The sequence below is a fragment of the Trachemys scripta genome, chromosome 1, assembly GCF_013100865.1.
Source record: "Trachemys scripta elegans isolate TJP31775 chromosome 1, CAS_Tse_1.0, whole genome shotgun sequence".
NCBI classification, from domain to species: domain Eukaryota; kingdom Metazoa; phylum Chordata; order Testudines; family Emydidae; genus Trachemys; species Trachemys scripta.
Window position 1 is genome coordinate 300,771,386 of NC_048298.1, and position 22,919 is coordinate 300,794,304.

A 22,919-nucleotide genomic window follows, 5' to 3' on the forward strand; every position below is an offset into this window, starting at 1 on the left:
GAATATAAATGTAAGAGCAACATTTAAGGCAACAAGCGATGGTGGGATTTACACTCTCATGATCCATCATTATTATTATTCCTCTGAGTTAATGGGCCATATCAGAACTGGTGTAACTGGGTGCAACTCCAGCAGAAGTGCCGGTGAAGTCAATGAAGTTTAACCTGCTTCCACCAGGCCTGAATTTGGCTATAGGAACATACAGATATTGTTCCAAAGCTCTGAGTACGTAAATGGTGTGGATGGTTCTTTGTTTTCTTCATCCATCTGCACCACCGGAGAGTTTCAAAATCCATGTCTGGGTTCAAGCTGAGTGAAGTTGGATAGAACCCATGGAGAGAGCAAGCTTGCTAACTTTTTTTGAGATCTCTCAAGTAGGGGAAGATTGAAATCAACAGGAAATTTAAAGTTAGAAAAAAATTAGTGAAGCAAGGAAACAGATGTGTTTTGAACTGTATTATGGCATTGATCTATCGGAGATCCTCCACCCATAGGCATAGCTTATTTGGAAGAAGCAGCAGCTTCTGATGAGACTGGCTGCACCAATTTAGTTACCCATCCTGCCTTCCCATTTTGAAATCTCGAGATTGCTGACCAAAATAATGGCCTAAATTAGAATGGTGGATGCTGTTGCAATTCTCTGTGAACAAGGCTCATATTGTTTCATAAACACACTTGCTCTATAATTTCCATGTCAGATTCACTCAGGTTACTTGCCAAAACCAGTGGTTACTACTTTTATCACTGTTCATGCTCTTTTCTCCTTTTTGCTTTGTCATCAGTCTGAGCTCATTCTTCATGCAGAAGCTGCCATGGTAGCACTAGTTTGTCAAATAAGGTACATCTACACTGTGCATTACTTTCAGCGGCCTGTAGAGTACATACAGTACAAACACGGCTATAAACAGCACTGTAGATTGTGAGGCATTGCTTAGGTGAGTAGAATAAAGACGTGCCTGAACCCTGTGGGTGTGTACCCGGGTAAATATCCTACACGGCTCTCTTCTCACCCAAGCTGTGCCTCCCCATCTACACTGCTGGAGCCTTTTCCTACTGCAGGGAGATGGCGGAGCCTTTCCCCGCTGCCTCCCCCCTGCCACAGCCTTTCACTTTCAGTGTGGACACAGCCTTCTTTTCCCTGAAGTGCGTAGCTACCCATATCCTACATGACGCCACATGTGGTGGGCAGTACAGACATAGCCTTAGTTACAGCAATGGTGTCAGATACTTTTTATTTTTAAAGAGATACTTTAAAATGGATTAAGGCAAAGATTAATAAATCATAAACACAGTCTCATTTGGGGTTTGGATAAAGTAAGACCTAACCAGGATCTCTGCCAAACTCCCCAACCAAACCGTGTTTGAGGGTTGAAAAATTTCAGTTAACCTGTTTTGAATCTCCCCCCACCCACACACACACACACCCTTTTCCATGAACCTTTGCAGCTCTTGGTCTGGCTGGAACCATAAGCATAAGTACTGAAACATCAGGATAAAAGGCTTTTAATGTGGGATTTCCGTCCATCTGGAAGCAGGAAGTACTGATAATCTCAAGAGACAGCCTATTTCCAATGTATTCAGCCTAATATTGAAGACCTCACCAAGAGGCACCTCTTTAGTTTATGTATTCTAGAAATCCCCTCATCATTCATAGAGTCATAGAAATGTCGGGCTGGACAGGACCTCGAGAAGTCATCAATCCAGCCCCTTGCAATGAGGCACAACCAAGTAAACCTGGACCATCCCTGACAAGTTTGTGTCTAACCTCGCTCTTAAAATCCTGCAATGATGAGGATTCCACCACCTCCCCTCATTCCTTTCTGCAGAAGAACCATGGGAAGGGGAAAGTGATCCAGGGAAATATGTGTGTTTGTACTTCCTGAATTCCTGAGGCCTAGTCTTGCTGGTGGGATGGCAATTGCAGAGAGGCCTGGAGGCATGGCCCTACCAGGTGTAATTCAGCTCCCAGTGAAGTCCCTGGGAATCTTTCTACTGACTGCAGTAGGGCCCAAAGGCATTGATGTTCTAAGATTCATGGATCCTGAAGCATCTACACAGGTGATCTGCCCCTCTGTGCTACTCTTCGGATTCTCTTCTTCCATGGCACCATGGCTGATCCGGAGCCAGGCTGCCAGGCCTGCCACCTGCCTCTGAGCCCTGGAACCCCTTTGGTGGGGGCTGACAGCATGGAATGGAACTTGTGGAAGTTAATGATTTCAGGGTCGCTATTAACTTCCATAAGAATTTGCCAGCAGGTTTCCTGGAGGAATGGTGCCATGCACAGCAGCTGATCCCCCAGTCCCACTACCTTCACTCAACCATGCCCCTATCAAAATCCAGGGCCCTGGCTATGGGTTTTTGCACAGATGAGGTTTCACAGGACTGGAGGGAGCAGGTGGCTGCTGCTTCTCTGAGTGTGTTTCCCTCCATCTGATAGTTTTTGAAAGCACTGACATGGAGTTTCTGCCCTTCCCAAGTCTTCTGCACCCTACAGGGGGAGGGAAAAACCAATAATTCTGCAAGATCAATATACGCAATGTATGAGGTCCTATTACATGCCTTGTACGTGAAGTAGAAGATCAGCAATTTATATGGACATTAGATGAAGTTTCTTTTCTCTTGCGGTTTTGTGTTATAATTTTAAACGCTCTCTTATTATTTTGTTGCGTGACTATACAGAGCTACATTTTGTGTTAGCTTCCATTGCTGTGTGAAATTATCAACGAGCCAAAGTACAATGAGATCAAGCTTCAAGGTCTGTATTCATTATAATTGAAACCTACTCAAGCTTTATATTGGAATTATAATGAAACCTGTCCTTCAGCAATCTCTTTAATGAGATTGCACAACACACAGGCATAGGCTACGAAATGACACTTTTTGAACTAGAAGTAACTCTCAAACACAAACCACAAACCAACACGATAAAAAAATCCCTCAAATACAAAGCAATTGTAGAGGTCTGCATAGAAAGCCCACTAATTTTGCTAATGGGGGATGGAGGATGGATGCCATGCTGATCTTAAACACAAAAAAGAAGCTTACAAGAAATGGAAGATTGGACAAATGACCAGGGAGGAGTATAAAAATATTGCTCAGGCATGCAGGAATGAAACCAGGAAGGCCAAATCACACTTGAAGTTGCAGCTAGCAAGAGATGTTAAGAGTAACAAGAAGGGTTTCTTCAGGTATGTTAGCAACAAGAAGAAGGTCAAGGAAAGTGTGCACCCCTTACTGAATGAGGGAGGCAACCTAGTGACAGAGGATGTGGAAAAAGCTAATGTATTCAATGGTTTTTTTGCCTCTGTCTTCACGAACAAGGTCAGCTCCCAGACTACTGCACTGGGCAGCACTGCATGGGGAGGAGGTGACCAGCACTCTTTAGAGAAAGAAGTGGATCGGAACTATTTAGAAAAGCTGGACAAGCACAAGTCCATGGGGCCGGATGCGCTGCATCCGAGGGTGCTAAAGGAATTGGCAGATGTGACTGCAGAGCCATTGGCCATTATCTTGGAAAACTCATGGCGACTGGGAGAGGTCCCAGATGACTGGAAAAAGGCTGATGTAGTGCCCATCTTTAAAATAGGGAAGAAAGAGGATCTGGGGAACTACAGGCCAGTCAGCCTCACCTCAGTCCATGGAAAAATGATGGAGCAGGTCCTCAAGGAATCAATTCTGAAGCACTTAGAGGAGAGGAAAATGATCAGGAACAGTCAGCATGGATTCACCAAGGGCAAGTCATGCCTGACTAACCTAATTGCCTTCTATGAGGAGATAACTGGGTCTGTGGATGAGGGGAAAGCAGTGAACATGTTATTCCTTGACTTTAGCAAAGCTTTTGATACGCTCTCCCACAGTATTCTTGCCGCCAAGTTAAAGAAGTATGGGCTGGATGAATGGACTATAAGGTGGATAGAAAGCTGGCTAAATCGTTGGGCTCAACGGGTAGTGATCAATGGCTCCATGTCTAGTTGGCAGCCACTATCAAGCGGAGTGCCCCAAGGGTTGGTCCTGGGGCCGGTTTTGTTCAATATCTTCATTAATGATCTGGAGAATGGCGTGGATTGCACCCTCAGCAAGTTTGCAGATGACACTAAACTGGGAGAAGTGGTAGGTATGCTGGAGGGTAGGGTGGGGACCTAGACAAATTAGACGTTTGATCCAAAAGAAATCTGATGAGGTTCAACAAGGACAAGTGCAGAGTCCTGCACTTAGGATGGAAGAATCCCATGCACTGCTACAGACTAGGCTATGGAATGGCTAGGAAGCAGTTGTACAGAAAAGGACCTAGGGGTTACAGTGGACGAGAAGCTGGATATGAGTTGACAGTTTGCCCTTGTTGCCAAGAAGGCTAATAGCATTTTGGGCTGTATAAGTAGGGGCATTGCCAGCAGATCGAGGGACATAATCATTCCCCTCTATTCGACACTGATGAGGCCTCATCTGGAATACTGTGTCCAGTGTTGGGCCCCACACTACAAGAAGGATTTGGAAAAACTGGAAAGAGTCCAGCGGAGGGCAACAAAAATGATTAGGGGGCTGGAACACATGACTTATGAGGAGAGTCTGAGGGAACTGGGATTGTTTAGTCTGCAGAAGAGAAGAATGAGGGGGGATTTGATAGCTGCTTTCAACTACCTGAAAGGGGGTTCCAAAGAGGATGGATCTAGACTATTCTCAGTGGTACCAGATGACAGAACAAGGAGTAATGGTCTCAAGTTACAATGGGGGAGGTTTAGGTTGGATATTAGGAAAACCTTTTTCACTAGGAGGGTGGTGAAGCACTGGAATGGGGTACCTAGGGATGTGGTGGAATCTCCTTCTTTAGAGGTTTTTAAGGTCAGGCTTGACAAAGTCCTGGCTGGGATGATTTTGCTGGGGATTGGTCCTGCTTTGAGCACGGAGTTGGACTGGATGACCTCCTGAGGTCCCTTCCAACCCTGATAGTCTATGATTCTATGGATCACTTGATGATAACCTGTTCTGTTCATTCCCTCTGGGGCACCTGGCATTGGCCACTGTCCGAAGACAGGTCACTGGGCTAGATGGACCTTTGGTTTGACCCAGTATGGCCGCTCTTATGATAATGGATCTTGCTATCAGCTAGTGAGTCACTGGTATTGTGACACTGAGCTTTTGCTTTTCTTAACATAAGGAAATTGCAACACAAATGCAAACATGAGCAATGTGAAATAAATGCCTGAAACCCCAGCACTTCACTGTCGCGGTGACAGATGGCAAATTAAAAAATATAATGTTCCTCAGATGGAGCAAGTCAGTGGAGCTATAGTGATTTACACAAGCTGAGAATGTGACCTTTTAGATTAGATGCAGTACATACCTACAGATATAGATTAGGTGAGATAGGCAGACAGATTAAATACCACAGGTAAAATGAGAATTTTAATTTAGGAGCTCCATTCTCCCCTTTAGAAGATCCACACCCCATAACTTCAAAATATTGTTGGATCTTTGTGTGCAGTAGGAGCAATAGAACTGAGATCATAATTATGCTCTTTGATTTTTCTGGATCTCTTCTTGAGCATATAGCATTATCAGATCAACCCCCCTTTTAAATAAGGTCCATATTTAATGCATGTGTAATCCTACATATGGTCCCACATTTCTGCATTTTCCTTGTTGTCACATCTTGGATTTTCAGGAAATGAAAAAGGATTCCTAATTAACATTAAGTGGAAATAATTTGGACCAGCATTATTTGAAGTTCACCTGGGACTGATCTGACACTTATTATTTTAAAAGGACCATCTGTGATTTGGTTAGAGCTTGGGGCATATTAAGAGGAAAGTGCAGAGAACACAAGGAGTCCTCCCCTTCCCTCCCTTGTGCCTCTCTGTAGGCTCCAGACACAATCCTACTGTCCAGACACAAAACTACTAGGGAATACAGGTATTTCTCTCTGCTACTACCCCTGCAGGTGCTAACTAACCTAGAGAGGTAGCTCAGAGGGTAGGGTGGGGCCATCTCTCTTATCTCCTTTGCACTGGTTACCAGAGCTTTCTGGGCATGGAGAGGAGCATCCATGTGGCACCCACTGAAGGGGTGGCAGAGCTGCTGCTGTATCATGTGCTCCCTGGGAGTCTCCAGGAAGAATTCTGTCTGAGAATTATTCCTGGGTTTTCCTAGTGCAGCCTGGGTCCTGGCATCAAACTCACAATGGGGCCCTACACATATTTAATGAAAAGAAGATAATAATAACCAGTGATTTATGGCTGGAATGGCCTTGCTTATGGGTTGGTCTGTTAACCCATATTTAACAGTCAGTTCTTCACTATGAAAATGAATGCCCTAGCCCCCACTTTTGGAAACAGACATGGGCTTCATTTTATAGTACAAAGCTTCAGAAGAGAGTCCAAAGCACAATGCATATGGTGCAACAGCACAAGGTCAATGTCAGGACGAAGGCTGTGTTTATTGGTAACAAACAGCAAGTCCATATGTGCCCAAACTAATGCAAAAATTCTAAAACTTAGCAGCTCCTGGAAATTGCAACAGTCACTAACATGGTAACAAAACAAAATCTACATCCCATCAAGAGGATTTCAGGTTGGATTTTTCCCCGGTGGATATTTCACTTGTACTTTCCAGGCTAGAAGGGACTTTTGATATAAAATGACATTTACTAGGATGACAACCTGCTCCAGGTTAAATCACAGAGTTGACATCACTGCTCCACAGCTTTCCTAGCACCAAACTGATGCTATTTCCCTTGGTGAATGGCCTATAGACTATTGTGTGCAACAGACAATCAAAATGTAATGCAGGCCCACTTCACAATGCAAGGAAAAGCTAAATGTCACCAATGGAATGTCACTCCTGCGCCTCTCGCATAAAACTTAACTGAGCAATGTATTTTTATACCCAGCCTTTATGTTCAAGTGGACTGCGAAACCGAGTGCTGATGCCAGTGTAACCACTCATATAGTTGACCTGGTTGCAGTGCTGTTGTAGCCGGGTTGGTTGGGAGATATGGTGTTTTTGTCACCCAAATACTCTGAGAGAACCGAGAGAACCTGCTTCAATATGAAAAAAAAAAAAAAACCAAACCCAAAAATCTCCGATCGAACACCCCTAGTTGTCACCTACAACATCACATTGGAACCCATATGGGGTATCATTAAACAATTACAATCCATACTCGATGGGGACCCCATCCTGAAAGAAATCTTTCCTAGTCCCCCTCTTTGGGCCTTTAAACAATGCCCTCAACCTCTCCAAGCTCATCATCAGAAGCAAGCTCCTCCCAGGCCAGGACACACCAACTCAAAGCAGCACCAGCCCCTGACAGAACAACAGATGCAAAACCTGCAGTCATATCCCCACTGTTATGATGATCAAACTCCCCCCACCCCCCACCATCCAACACACCTTTCAAGATCCATGGGTAGGGTTGCCAACCCTCCAGGATTGTCCTGGAGTCTCCAGAAATTAAAGATTAATCTTTATTAAAGATTATGTCATGTGATGAAACTCCATGAGTATGTGCAACCAAAATTTGCAACCCTATCCACGGATCCTGCACATGTCTATCGCAACATGTGGTATACCGCATCCAGTGAATTAAATAAATAACAACTATGTGGGTGAAACCAGACACTCATTATGTTCTCACATGTATTCACACAGAAAAATGATAAAAGACAAAAACACCCTATTATCTGAGGGCAAAGAGTTTTCGCAAAACTATCACTCTATATCTGACCTATCAGTCCCCATCCTCAAAGGAAACGTGTGCAACACCTTCAAAAGAGGAGCCTGGGAGCTTAAATTCATAACTTTGCTAGACACTAAAAATCCTGTTTTTAAAAAAGACCCTGGATTTATGGCTTATTACAATAATCTGTAACCCACTAACCCCCCACAATTTTTTGTCCTATGATTGCAGAGGTGCTAACTGGCCATTTCACCTTCAATGGTCTCTTACAATATGTGTTAACTATTTATGCTAAACAATCTGTTTCACCTGTGTTTAGCTGTGAGTTCTGAGTACCTTTCCCAGACCTGAAGAAGAGCTCTGTGTAGCTGCTTGAAAGCTTGTCTCTCTCACCAACAGAAGTTGGTCCAATAAAGGATATATTATTATCTCACCCACCTTGTTTCCCTCACAGTTTGTCGGTTTCTGATCAGAGGACTGGCTCTACAGTCATTGTTCAGAGATTATGATCCACGTATCTTTATATTACATATGGGCTCTCTTTTCCTTAACCTTATTTCTGACTGACCGTTGTAGATAAACAGAAAAATCCTGCAGGCCTTATTTCTCAGACTTTGATGGGATTTTTGTGAATAAGGATTGCACAATTTGTCCCATAGACATCTATAGCAGTATTATGCACAGGTGTTTTTAAACACCTGTAAATTCAGATGATCTGGATTGTACTTCAGGATGTATTTCCTATTTAACTAAATATCTAGCTATTTACATGTCTCTATATATTACTTTATTTGTTGCAAACTAATGGATTATTTTGATCATTTCTAAATCAGATCCAACACGATTTGGAATGGCTTCATCTCCCATTGATCTGAAGGGGAATTGAGGGTATTCAACACCTTCCGGATAAGGCCTTTTTTCAGCTTCAATGGCTTCCCAGGAATGACTGAAAAGTGCATATGTTTAACATTTATGAGAATTGGCTTCTAGTTCTGGCACTGACTGTGTGTAATGTGTTAAGAGCACTCGCATTTCTGGCATAATGTGTGGGCAGATCTTGATTGTATAAGATAACACAAATTCCTCAGTGTTTATAGCACTGGATATCCATGCATCCCCCATGAGTACCAGGACTGGAAATGTACTTTCCTATTTCACTCGAATGGCAGATTTAAGAGTCTTATAACTGCTGCTACTTTAGCAGTAAGGGTTACATTTGCTAAGCAAGCTTTCTTTGAAACCAAGATGTTAAATGCTCTGAAATTAGGATTAAGTTTTGTTATTTTACTCCATTAATTATACGAGCCTATCACCAACTCCCACTGAAGAAAATGGCAGCTGTGTCACTCAGCCCGTCACATGATCGGGCCCTATAGCAGTAATCTTGAGCTATAACTACCTCATACCTTAGAGGTTTTTAAGGTCAGGCTTGACAAAGCCCTGGCTGGGATGATTTAGTTGGGAATTGGTCCTGCTTTGAGCAGGGGGTTGGACTAGATGACCTCCTGAGGTCCCTTCCAACCCTGATATTCTATGATTCTATGATTCATAGACATAAAATGTTTTTACTCCAGAAAATGATCCCAATCAAACCTGTCTAGTCTGGCTTGGTACATGGGTTTATTCAGATGTTTATATGTCTGAAAGCCTTAAATTATTATTATTTTTATGGGAAATCACGAACAGCTGACAAATGTACAAACTGATTAACCAGGCTGTACTTCATTATTTTTAAGTGACTGGGAGACATTCCTTTTTATTTAGACAGAACGCTTTGTATTCAGAATATCCAAGAGTTAGGTATGCATTATATGTTTTCCCCAAATCCCTGCCATGGAACTTTTACCTACCATTCTAGCCTATGATGATTTATTCCTTGGTTTGCTTAAAGGTTGGCAATAAAAAAACAGACAAATATGAGAACAAAATACCTTCTGTGACACAGAAATGCCCTGGTGGGCATATTACACCTGTGTCCGACTAGCTTCTCTTCTCAATATTTCACTGAAGAGAGTCATGTGCAGTCTCTGCTGAAAGCTAAGAACTCGCTAATTGTCATGGTTATTGCACAATGTTTGTGTGGGAAAGAGTTTAAGAGATAAGTAAAATGTAGGATCGTAGGTTTTAAAACTGTTGAAGTGAAACTTGACACAGGAGGCAAAGCAGGTCTCTGAACTGACTCAATCAACACTGAGAACAATCAGCATCCTCAATTCAGCCCAGCCCTGTGTTCAGTCTGGGGAAGATGCAGATGTCAGTGTTTACAAAGACAAAAGAACCCCAAGAAACAACCCCTTTGGACTAAGAGACAATAGTCTGTAACTGTATAAGAGCATAAGAAAGGGCACAAAGTGTTATCCATTATGGGGAAGTCACTCTGCCAGTGGTGGCGTCTTATGAAAGGTAAACCCGAGCTTTCCGGACTGGGCAAGCACTACAGGGACTGACCATTGGGTCAAGAAAGTAACTAGTTAATAAGTATAGGCTACGGATTGCATTGGATGTTTTTCTTTTACCTGTAACATTATTGTTTCCAAATCCTTGTACCTGCTTTCGTTTGAATCTTTACTCAAGCTCTGTTAAATACACTTCAATTTGGTTTTACTATAGACACTTCTAAATGCTTGGTGCTAAGCCCATATGTAATATAAAGACGTGCTGAACAGTGGTGAAGCCAGTAAATTGGATTGCACTCCTTCCACAGAGGCAGCGGAATGGTCACACTGCATGTGTCCAGAAGACAAGGGACTGGGCACTTGAGTGTAACAAAGTGGGGTGTGTAGCTAACCTGCAGAGGGAAAAAGTGGGGCTTGTGAAGCCCAGAATGGCATATTGGTGCTGCCAGCAGCTGGTAGCTGGGGAGAGTTTCCCTGGTTGGCGTAGACAAGGCTCCCTCCTGCTGCAAGCAGATGATAGTGATTCATCCCGAACACCTTGGTTAACCCTTCAAAGTGTCACACCTTCCCTTACTGCTCCCTGAGTTACACATGCCGAGATAAGGAGTTTATGCATTACCTCTTCATTAAGATATATGTAGCCCCTGTTTTGCATCACTACTATTAAAAAAAGAAAAAAGCAAAAGATTGTGCTAAAGTGAAGAGATATTATAAATCTTTGCACTCACCATTCCCCTGGCCCACAGATATAAAACACAAATTCTTTTCTTTCGTTGAAGAAAAGGCTAAAAATAAGTTGTGTAGAACAGATTTTTTAATGAAGAAAAAATATTAAACAAGTCAGGTTATTGTAAAACATGTCTTCCTTAAAAACCTATTAAAAAGCAGAAAAGTTCATATTTCATATGGATGGATATATACACCAAAAAGTGCCCTGCTGATCAGTTTTTTTAATACTCTGCCCTCGTGAAATACCTGCACATGTTCGTCCTTCAATCCAGGACTTGAAAATGTCCTACCAAGATTTCCTTCCTCCTGACTTTTACAGGTATTTTTAATAAAAACTAAAAATCCACAGTTCAGAGCTCTGTTGTACTGCCTCAGGCCACCTCAGCACCCAACTCCAGTGTATGGTCTCTGCTTTTTTTAAAACATTTTATTTCATAAGCATAATAAACAAGAAGCAATAATAATTTTCCAAAATAGGAGCCTGATTCAACACCCATTGAGGTAAATGGAAAGCCTCCCTTTTGATTTCAATGGCCACGGGATTAGGGGCCCTGTGTGCCCAGAAGATATCTCCTTGTCAAGTATTTGAGCTCTGTAAGTATGTTGTAAGTCCTTGACTCACTCTGAATGTTAATAAGAAAAGGCAGAAACTTTCTAATACAAAACCAATACTATGTTAGCAAGGATAAGGAGAGTTCATTGTTTGGGTAGTAGGGAAGGCAGAAGTTACTCAGATGTTTAAAGAGAAAAATACTGTACTATGGCCCAGATCCTTAGCTGTACTGCAGCCATTTTGTGCTGACCTACTGGCACAAAGGGATCCTGTAGACTTCTAGCTGACCATAGGAGGATTACCCCAGTGTAGGGGGAACCCTCCAGTGGCATGGAGCCAATGTTGTAGTAAGAGTTCTGGTCTGGTCTGGTCTGGGTTAAGGGGCTCAGGCCAGGGTGCTCCTGTGACCTATTGATTCCTGGATTCTATGTTGGCCCCTTTTGACCTTTGGCAGCCACTGCAAGTTAGCTCACACCTCAGACTGCTCTATCTCACAAAGGGGACAAGATCAGTGCACTGCCCTAAAGCCACGTATGGTGCCCTCTATTTAATGAGGAAAAAGAACGCTCAACTGTAGCTGTTGTGACTGGGAGTAGCAAGAGATGAATTCCTACTTCTTTCATCGCAGGAAACGTAGCACAAAGATTGAGTCGAACCACTAGTGATGATAAAGAAGTTGAAGTTAAATCTTTATTCGTTCATCATATGCTATTCCACTCTGTGTTCAAAATTCTCTATTCTGTCCTGATCACATAGCATCCCTATTGCTGGTAGTGCCTCACTCCACTGAACTATAGGTGTTTTATAAGACAGGCATCTGTAAAAGTTACGTGGAGGTTGAGTAGAATCCAGAAATCGCTATTGTAGATTTGTAAGAATCAAATCTGTGTACTTTTTCAGCTGGCTTAACAAACACTTCTTGTCCTCTTCACTTAAGGAGTCAATATAAGTACCTTCATTAGTCAACTTCTGGACTGAAGTCTTTGCTTCTTCCAGTACATTTTCAATGGATATCTCTGATAGATCCAAGGGTAGCTTTTATTGCTGGACAAAGATCTACTACTGTTGTAGTAGATGCCTGGATGACATTGTTTAATGACCCAAGTGGTTTCAACAGTAGACTTACAAGAGAGAGAATGGCGATAGTCTTCTCTGAACTTAGTAACAAAGGTAGTCCACCACCCTCACTACTTAGATCTGTCCTATCTTGGTGGATACTTTCCAAAGCCAGTAATAATGGCTGCAGTAATTTTAAGACAACAGCCAAGAATAGCTGATGAGAAAGCCAGCAGGCTTTCCCAGGTTGGACTAATTTGAACTTCAATCCCAGTGTATCTTCTATTTGTTTCCAAGACGTTCAGTCCTTTTGGACTCTTGCTGAAGAAAAGAGTATAAAACAGCCATTACATTTATGATGTTTTAATGTCTTTTGAAGATTCTGCAGCTTGTACCAGTGCTAGCTGGAGTACATGGCCTCTGCAGTGTGTATAGGAGAGATTAGGGTTACACTTTTCTCTGAGCAAAGTTTGTACTCCACTATGTCTTCCAGAGACGTTTGTAGCTCCATCAAATGCACAAGCAGCCATCTGTTTGGGGTTCAATTTACAAGCATTTAACTCTTTTAAGATGTCACAGATGCAGCTGATGTGTCTTCTATAACCTGAACATCTAGAATGCATCTACTGGCCTACTACGGACATCAAGATAACATATGCAATGACTTAATACTTGATGCCTATTTGCATTGGTGCATTCATCAGCCATGTATGCACATATTTTGAATATGGTGAGAGAGTTCTTCACTTTTTCAATTGCTGAGTCTTTCACTGTTACATCGCATGCTTCTAGAGAGTCAGCTGAGTTTTTTCAGAAAGATAGCGAGCATTTTCCAGTCTTGTTCAAAACCAGTGTCCAACTTCAGGATTAACAAGTGACAATGCACTTAACACTGGCGTCCGGTTTGTAGTGTGAGGTATCTCTTGCTTAAATAGAAAGTATGATGGAATAGCCATGTTGGTTCACATAAACTGAGTTGTGTCTCTAGCATTCTTAACAGCCTAATTAAGTTCTTCTAAAATTGGCTTTGACAGTAACTGGCTTATAAGGCTTTCTGCATGTTGATGCAGTCCAGAGGCATGGTGTTTTGCCACCTTTTCATATAGCTTGTCCGTATAGGCTTAGCTGATCAGTCTGGCAAACCAAGCTCCTCCACTTTTACTATATAAATCCATGATATGCCCACATGTTGAATACTGCGTGCAGTTCTGGTCACCCCATCTCAAAAAAGATATATTGGAATTGGAAAAGGTTCAGAGAAGGGCAACACAAATGATTAGGGGTATGGAACAGATTCCATATGAGGAGAGATTAAAAAGACTGGGACTTTTCAGCTTTGAAAAGAGATGACTAAGAGAAGATATGATAGAGGCTTATAAAATCTTGACTGGTGTGAAGAAAATGAATAAGGAAGTGTTATTTACCCCTTCACTTAACACAAGAACCAGGGGTCACCCAATGAAATTAATAGGCAGCAAGTTTAAAACAAACAAAAGGAAGTATTTCTTCACACAATGCACAGTTACCCTTGGAACTTTTGCCAGGGATGGTATGAAGGCCAACATTATAAGAGGGTTCAAAAAAGAACTAGATAAGTTCATGGAGGACAGGTCCATCAATGACTATTAGCCAGGATGGGCAGGAATGCAACACCATGCTCTGAGTGTTCCTAGCCTCTGTTCGCCAGAAGCTGGGAGTTGACGAAAGGGGATGGATCACTCGATGATTCCCTGTTCTGTTCATTCCCTCTGAAGCACCTGGAATAGTCACTGTTGGAAGACCGGATACTGGGATAGATGGACCATTGGTCTGACCCAACATGCCATTCTTACATAAAAAATAATTATAATAATCAAAAAGTTTAGTACAGAAACTCCCCAAGATAATGACCTCTTGAGATAGTGACTATGTGAGATAATACCTTGGCAAATAATGCATTTTAAAAATCTTGGCCTACTAGGAAATATATATTTATATAAGTTTCCCAGTCACAAATCTAGCATTCTGGAACAAAGTCACTAAAACAAGGTCCAATGCTTTGGCCGCTGTTGTTTGTCATGCCACCGTTCATTCTATTGCTCCACCCCAATGGCCCTGCACTGTCACCTTCTGCTGCCACCGTGAGCTCTATAAGTCAGTCTCTCGAAGTTCCACCCAGCTCTCAGTGGGGGAACCTCACAGCGAGTGCAGGCTGGGCTGTCTCTTCCACAGAAATGCTGTTCTGCAGCAGGTCTAAGCACTTAGATCTGATTATCAGTGATTTCAGCTCCAGTGGTCACTTAACAAACCAAAAGACTTTCTATGAAGCCTAATCAGCTCTCTCTCTAAACAGGAGAGAGGGACAGGTCAAATAGTGCCACTGACTCTTAGGCAGAGCCCACACCACCAAGCAAAACACCTATACCCCACCCTTTCTCTCTTCACTAGGATATGGCATCCAAACCTCCTGCTTAGGGAGTGCAGTTCAGTTGAGGGTGACCAGTGCTTAATTGGTAATGAAAGAGGTGCTGGGGCTCAAGCAAGTTTGTTACTTTCATAACTGATGTGACAAGCCCAGAGGTCCCAGGGCTATGAACTGCCAAGCCTAGAGGTATCGGGGCTCACCCTGGCAAGCAGGGCCGGTGCAAGGATATTTTGCACCCTAGGTGAAACTTCCACCTTGCACCCTCCTCCCCCTCCACTCCCCCTGAGCATCGCTTATTATAAACTTTCAAAAATGAATACTGCATAATGTGGCATTGTTCATTAGAATTAATACAGAGAGGGAGGATTTGGCCCATGAAACAATAACTGTATTAAGATGCGGCCTGTGAAAAAGTTTGAGAAACCTTGACTTAAATTTCTTTGGTGACATGATGTAATATTCAGTATTGTCAACCTCAAACATTCAGAACTCATGAGTTGGGCCCCCACAAACTCACTCGATATCTGACCTATCAGTCCTCATCCTCAAAGGAAACCTGCAAAACACTTTTCAAAAGATGAGCCCGGGAGCTTGAATTCAAAACGTTGCTAGACATTAAAAATCATGACAGGTTTCAGAGTAGAAGCTGTGTTAGTCTGTATCCGCAAAAAGAACAGGAGTACTTGTGGCACAAGTACTCCTTTTATTAAAAATCATGATCTTCATAAAGATACTGGATTTATGGTTAAGTACAACAACTTGCAACCCACTAATATCCCCTTTTGTCCTGGGATTACAAGGGAGTGAATGGGCTACTTCACCTTGAATGGTCCCCTTGAATATGTGCTAACTACTTGTGCTAAACTATCTGTTAAATCTAGTGTTTAGCTGTGACACTGTTAGTACCTTTTCAGACCTGAAGAAGAACTCTGTGTAGCTCGAAAACTTGCCCCTCTCATTAACAGAAGTTGGTCCAATAAAAGATCTCACCTCATCCACTTTGTCTCTTTTAAATAATGTGACAGCACAAGGAATTGTATAAAAATCATGTGTCCCTGTAGCTAAACCCCATCACCCTGGTCCCTTTCAAGTGTTCATAGTAATAAGTTCAATAACAGATTTGCAGATCTTTGATATCTCTACTTAAAAATGACCTGATAACTTTCCAACAAGTGATGAAAAGTGCTTTTTTGAAATGTTCTTTATAAAATAGGCCCCTCCCATATGATTTCATATTGTAAAGTTTGTCTTTAAATTTAAATTAATATTTACTGAAACTTCTGTTTCTATTTGACATTGACTCCGCTTATGCATAATATGTGTTTCTTACTTTACTGATTACTTCCTAATCTGGGAAGTGTGAAACCAACTGTCTTGGCATGAAGTATCAGAGGGGTAGCCGTACACCAAGCATTCTCAAAACTACAATACCCACACAAGGAAATAAAGAAACAAATCAACAGAGCCAGATGTGTACCCAGAAGCCTCCTGCTACAAGACAGGAACCAAAAAAGAAACCAACAGAACTCCACTGGTCATCACCTACAGTCCTCAGCTTAAACCTCTCCAACGCATCATCAGTGATCTACAACCCACCCTGGACAATGATCCCTCACTTTCACAGACCCTGGGAGGCAGGCCAGTCCTCGCTCACAGACAACCCGCCAACCTTAAGCATATTCTCACCAGCAACACGCACTGCACCATAACAACTCTAACTCAGGAACCAACCCATGCAACAAACCTCGATGCCAACTCTGCCCACATATCTACACCAGCAACACCATCACAGGACCTAACCAGATCAGCTACAACATCACCGGCTCATTCACCTGTTTTTGAGCTGTGGAGGCTTGGCCCAGGCAACATGTGGGGAAGGGGACCCCAAGTGGCTGCAACTTACAACTCCCAGGTTCAGGTCGGCGCTGCGAACATTTCCTGCCAAGCCAGCCAGATGGTGATGGTCAGGAACATTTCCCGGGAACCCCACTCTGCCTGGTGGCCACGGTCCACAGCTGCATCCCTCCGAGTCCTGCGCCGCCTCCCGCTGCCCCTCCCAGGGCAGGAGCCAACGCCGGGTTCTGGCGATCTGAGGGGGACAGAGACGGCGGGCGGCATCCGAGCGCGCAGACGCCTCCTCCCTGGGCTCCAACTTTCCCGGCTCCCTGAACCACAGGGACCGAAGCAACTTCCTCCCTCCCCTCCCCCAGCTCCGCTGCTGCTGCACAGGGGAAGTGCACGGCCGGGGGTGCAAGGGCTGGAGAGCAGCGGGAGCCAGGAAAGTTAGAGCCCATGGAGGAGGAGGCTGCGCGCTCGGATGCCTCCCGCTGCCACTGCCCCTCCCGGAGGGCTCCGGCGATCTGCGGGGGACAGAGGCGATCGGCGGCATCCGAGTGCGCAGCCGCCTCCTCCCCGGGCTCCAACTTTCCCGGCTCCCTGAACCGTGAGGCCCGAAGCAACTTCCCGCCCCCCCAGCTCTGGCTGCTGCTGCGCTGGGGAAGCGCCTGGCCGGGAGCGCACAGGCTGGAGAGCGGCAGGAGTCGGGGAAGTTGGAGCCTAGGGAGGAGGCAGCTGCGCGCTCGGATGCTGCCCGCCGCCTCTGCCCCCACAGATCGCCAGAGCCCTCCAGCAGGGGCAGTGGCAGCAGTGGCAGCTCACACCCCGGGGAGCCGCAGAACCCGAGTGCAGTGAGGGGAGAACCGGGGGGTGCGCCTGCCCGGGCTGCAGCCCGCCGCGCCCCCCCCCTCCCGGGGGACTCCTGCCGCGGATGCACGCGGGCAGCAGCTTCCGTGCACCCTTCCAGCTCCCCCTTCACCACGCTTGGGCTCTGTGGCTCCTGGGAGCAGGCTCAGGGCCCTGCGCCCAGGCGGCAGCAGCGGCTCACATGCCCGGGAGCTGCAGAGCCCAAGTGCGGCGAGGGGGAAGCCAGGGAGGGTGCATGGGGACTGCCGCCCGCATGCATCTGCTGCAGCCTGCAGGAGCGGTGGGGGCTCCAGCCCGCAGTCTGGGCAGGAGGGGTGGGGGGGCGTGGCTGCTCCCTGCTAGTGGCACCGCCACCTTTGCAGGGCTGCTGACCACCCTGCGCCACGCTGGCCCCTCCATGGCTGGGGCTCGCCGCTTTTTGGCGCCCCCAAACACTTGGCGCCCTAGGCGACCGCCTAGTTTGCCTAGTGGTTGCACCGGCCCTGCTGGCAAGCCCTAGTACGAATTAAGCACTGAGGGAGACCCCCCTCATTCAGTCAGGCTAAGTACAGTTCTGCTGCCCTTTACTCATACAATAAGGATAGCAACATGTCATGACCCCCACATTTAATACTTCAGTGATTTGTAACTCAGCATCAGCCAAAATTGATCAATTGGGCAGCAAAGCTCTGTCTGCTGGATACCTAGGCAGAGTAGGTATGTTCATGTAAATACAGTCTGGTCCTGAAGCCTTTCCCCCTCCCCTGGCTCATCACTAGTTGTCAGGGCAGAGCTCATTCAGACCTTGCTTACAAATCATAATTTTAAATGATAAAGTAGGCCAACATTGCCGAAATGAATGTGCCGACATTGTCATAAATAACAGCTGTATGAGGAAGCTAGTCTTTGTTCATACTTTTCAAACCCATTCTGCTTTCTCAGGTACAAGTATTTTCTCATATACTGTGTATGCTTTGAAATTCAATTCAAATTTCCAACCAACAACTAAATGGGCAACACTGCCAATTGGGGAAATTCAGGGGGCGTGTAGGGTCTAGGGAAAACCCTGTAGCTGGTGCTCTGGGCTATAGCTGAGAATCAATCACAGAATATCAGGGTTGGAAGGGACCTCAGGAGGTCATCTAGTCCAACCACCTGCTCCAAGGAGGACCAATCCCCAGGCAGATTTTTGCTCCAGATCCCTAAATGGCCCCCTCAAGGACTGAATTCATAACCTTGGATTTAGCAGGCCAATGCTCAAACCACTGAGCTATCCCTCCTCCCAGCCTAGGAGCAGAGACCATTTCAGGTGCATTTTATTTCCTTGGGCAAGCACCTAAAACAGCTGCCTATGTTCCTCGGCTGGGACTGGATCCTGCACAGCAAAGGTGTCTATTGTTGTGTATATAAGTGCCAGGTAAATAGTGATGAGTAGGGCAGGAAGCAAAGAGGAACCTGATCCTGCATTATTGAGAGTGCTGCAGTGTGACCTCTAGACTGTGTACAGTAGTTTACACCTTTGGCTCCTAGCAACACTGGTGTAAATGTGGAAGGAGCTCTATTGATTTCAGTGGATTTACACTGGCATAAAGCTGGAGTAACTGGGAGTAGAATCTGGCCCTAGCCAGTGCTTCTTCTTCTCTGCGCCTACAAATGCATTGGAGTGCAACAACCTTGTGTTCCCTACTATGCGCTTGTCAGACTCAGAGACAGGCAGGATCAAAGCCAGACTGTTAGTGATACACAGAACTTGAAAACAAGGAATAGGTCTTCGAACCAGAGCAGAGCCCTTCAAATGTTCCCTCCCTGCCTGAAAAGCAAAAGCACTGCGGCAATTCCTTTGGGAGGGGAAGGGGAGAATACAGTAGAGATGAAAACAGAGATAAAAGTGATATTGCAAATGTGATCTCGGCCCCCGGTGGACCATTCTGTGGGGATGGAGCAGCGAAGCACTATCACAGTCTGGGTAATGCAAATCCCTTTGAGGGGCACAGCAGGGAGCCCAGGTTATTGATCTCCAGCACAAGTGTCAGGGAAGGGTGGTGTAAGGGTTTTTAAAAATGGAAGAAGGCAAATAAAGTTAAGCCCGAAGTAAAGTCTTCTGCACTGAGTGGGTGTCTCACACCTAGTCTGACTCTCCAGAGTGTGGGTTAAAAAGGAATCAGGTGTGGGGGACACAGGATAGCAGGGTCTGGGGAGACATGGATAGCTCAGTGGTTTGAGCATTGGCCTGCTAAACCTACAGTTGTGAATTCAAGCCTTGAAGGGGCCACTTAGGGATCTGGGGCAAAAATCAGTACTTGGTCCTGCTAGTGAAGGCAGGGGGCTGGACTCGATGACTTTTCAAGGTCCCTTCCAGTTCTGGGAGATAGGATATTTCTATTTACTTAATCACAAGCCTGATCAAGCTAATAATAACACTTCATATTAAGATTCTGTTTATATAGGGTTACTATATGTTATAAGCATGTTGGAGTATGGGTTATCGATGATTATAAGCAATCAGTTACTCTATCGGACTCTATAACAATTTATATAAAACACCTATTGATCACTTATTAACCCTTTATGAACCATTTTAAAATGCAACCTTCATATCAAATGCAACCAAGTTAATGAGGCTCTTAGCTCCCTGCTCCCCTCTTTGGCCTTAGTCTTGCCATTAGGCAGGAGTAGTGTGGAAGCTGTACAGCCATGCTTTCATTGATACACGTTCAGCAGTCCCCGCCCCCCCCCCCCACGCACCTCCCTAGCCCGTTAATTGCTTTTTGCTCTATGGTAAGCATAACACACTCCATCTATGCTGGGAAGATTCAGGTACAAAGAATTCAGCCTGATGTCTGGGCCCTGAGTAGGGCCCGTTTTCCTCTCCCTAGAGATGCAATCAATGGTCTAATGGTCACTGCCTTTCTGATCAGCTTTCAGAACAGAAAAAAAAAGGGAAATGTGCTCACCCAGATGTACATACAATAAATGGGATGAGTGGCACCAGTTGAGTTAGTCCCTGCCTTTCTAGGCACGGAGAGATTATAACCAATTTACTAAATGTTAGTTTTTGTAGAACACTGATTTTGGGTTTTGATCTTGGTGCTCTTCTGTTTGTAACCAGGGTGCAGTACGTGTAAACTCACACAACCAAAGTAATGAATTCCTAGCTAACCGTGCACTGCCACATCTGAAGGCTTTCTGAGCTGGGTGGCATGTTCAGATGCTGTTAGAACAGAGGATACAGATTTATAGATCACCGTCTGTGAATAGTAAAGATAATGCATGATTAGCTCCAGTGTGTACGGTTATGAACCTGTCTCCACAACAACAATGAGGTAAAATTATTGTTCCCTGCAAAGCCACAAAAATTCACCACTGGGCTTAGTAAGGTACTTTATTACAGCTCTGCGGGTTTCCTTGTACCACACGACAAGGAATAACTGCTTTTGTTACATGTGAGAAAGGACATTTTTCACATTGTTAGTATCCGAAGCCCTACTTACCAACTTCATCCCTGATGTTTGCAAGCTCGACTGATAGCTCCTTTTCTTTCACAAGGGCACTTTCATTCTGTTAAAAAAAAAAAAAAAGGATATGTATAGTCCCTCGATTTATCCCAGATAAGCACTCTCACATGTTTATTTACTAAACCAGATTAGGTAAATTCTTCAGATCTAGTTTTGTAATTATTATGAACTAATTCTCTTTTAAAACCAACTGTGGAAGCCAGCATTGACACAATCATGTTTCACAGTAGACTAAGGAATACAATATTATATTTACACACACCTCTGTATTTGCAAGTCAGTGTTGGTGCATGTCTGGGTTCCAGTTTGTGTGGACAGCACATACAAAAGGGTGTTAATGATATTAACATACACAAACATGTTTGTGTCCCTGAATATAGCAATACAGCTAGAGCTAGATAGAGCAATATACACATAAATCTGATTGTGTATATTAATATACAGCATTCTGTACATAGTATGCATACAGTACACTCACAAATACCAGTAATAACCTGACTTTCAATTCTATATTTCCAGCTTTATGTATGGACATGGTACATTTTAATTAGACCAGAAGAAAAAATACCACCTCAAAAAAGGAACCTCTGAATTCTTTTAACATATAATAAAGAATTCAGACAGACATTTAGCCAGAAGAATATAAAACATATTGATACTGGCAATACTAAGATGTCTCTACTAAAGAGTAAGGATTTGGGTAGCAGATATTTCATAAGAGCTGAATGAATCACGAGAGAAAGCTAGCTGCAGGGAAATCCACAGGAGAGTGATTTAGTACAAGTGATCCTAGACTAACAGCATGCACACAAAGCCACTTTTAAATTGGAATATATTCTGTGATACATTAGGGAGGAGACAAAGGAACATATCCTACTGGGAACGTCCCCAATAATTAGGAAAACTAAATCAAGCTACTATAAATATGCCCCCGGTAAGGAAAGAACCAGAGTCTTTAAAAGGCACTACAGAAAAATCATAGTCAAGGCAACATGCAAGGTAGCAGCAAATTCAATGGAAAGGAATCCCAGCAAGTAAACTGGTCAGCAGCACGCAGGACTGAAGGGAATCCAGGCACTTTAAGGACCAGTTCAGCAGCAGGCATTATGAAACATATGGCAGAAAGCTAGTGATTCTGTAAACTATTTTTATTTCCCTGCAGTCCAACAGTTAATTTAACAAAAATAAATGATAAAAAAGATAAAATTAAGAACTAAAGAAGAAGCGTTTTATAAAAAGGGCAGAAATACAGTAAAAAAAAAAAAAAGATTAATAGACTCCCCTTCCTGTCCCTGTTGTTTCTTCTTTAGCCTGCAGTGAGCACATCCCCTCTGCAACCTTCCTGTGCTCCTGTGTGTTCTGCTTTCACATTGCCTCTGTAATGGGCATGTCTCAGCACAGCCTCTCCCACCCGGTGCCTGTCTCTATGACACAACACCATTTGACTGGTTTTAGGCCATCTTGGATGAACTGTAGCAAGCATTTTGAAAAAAAAAAAGGGATATATGTAGTGTTCTAAAATCTAGGCCATATTTTAGAGTAGAAACTATATGTACATACACACACACACACAAATCATTTATAGTCTTAGAAAAGAGCTAGAAATAATGTTAAATGCACTATTTTATGGCTGGGAGCAGACTGTGGTCATGAGTAGGGTTACCATATCTAATAAATAAAAAAAGAGGACCCTCCACGGGCCCTGACCCCGCCCATTTCCCCACCCCTAGCCCCACCCCAACTCCGCCCCTTCCCCGCCCTAACTCCGCCCTCCTCCCTCCCACTCCCAGCCATGGGGAAAGGGCTGCCCCAGCGCTACCGGCTTCACGGTTTGCCGGGCAGCCCCCAGACCCTGCGCCCCCGGCCGGCGCTTCCCCAGCGCAGCTGGAGCCCGGGAGGGGAAGCGCCC

The 22,919-nt window shown here is 44.3% G+C and overlaps 1 protein-coding gene across 4 annotated transcripts in view; it reads right to left on the bottom strand.

The window, feature by feature from the left end:
• MTUS2 (microtubule associated scaffold protein 2) overlaps nucleotides 1–22,919 on the bottom strand; it is a 491,119-nt gene that overhangs the window by 37,935 nt on the left and 430,265 nt on the right. For all 4 annotated transcript variants that reach the window (XM_034758688.1, XM_034758689.1, XM_034758687.1 and 1 more), the window contains one exon: nucleotides 20,987–21,053. In XM_034758688.1, the coding sequence (XP_034614579.1) occupies nucleotides 20,987–21,053 (67 nt within the window). The remainder of the gene's footprint in view (nucleotides 1–20,986; nucleotides 21,054–22,919) is intronic.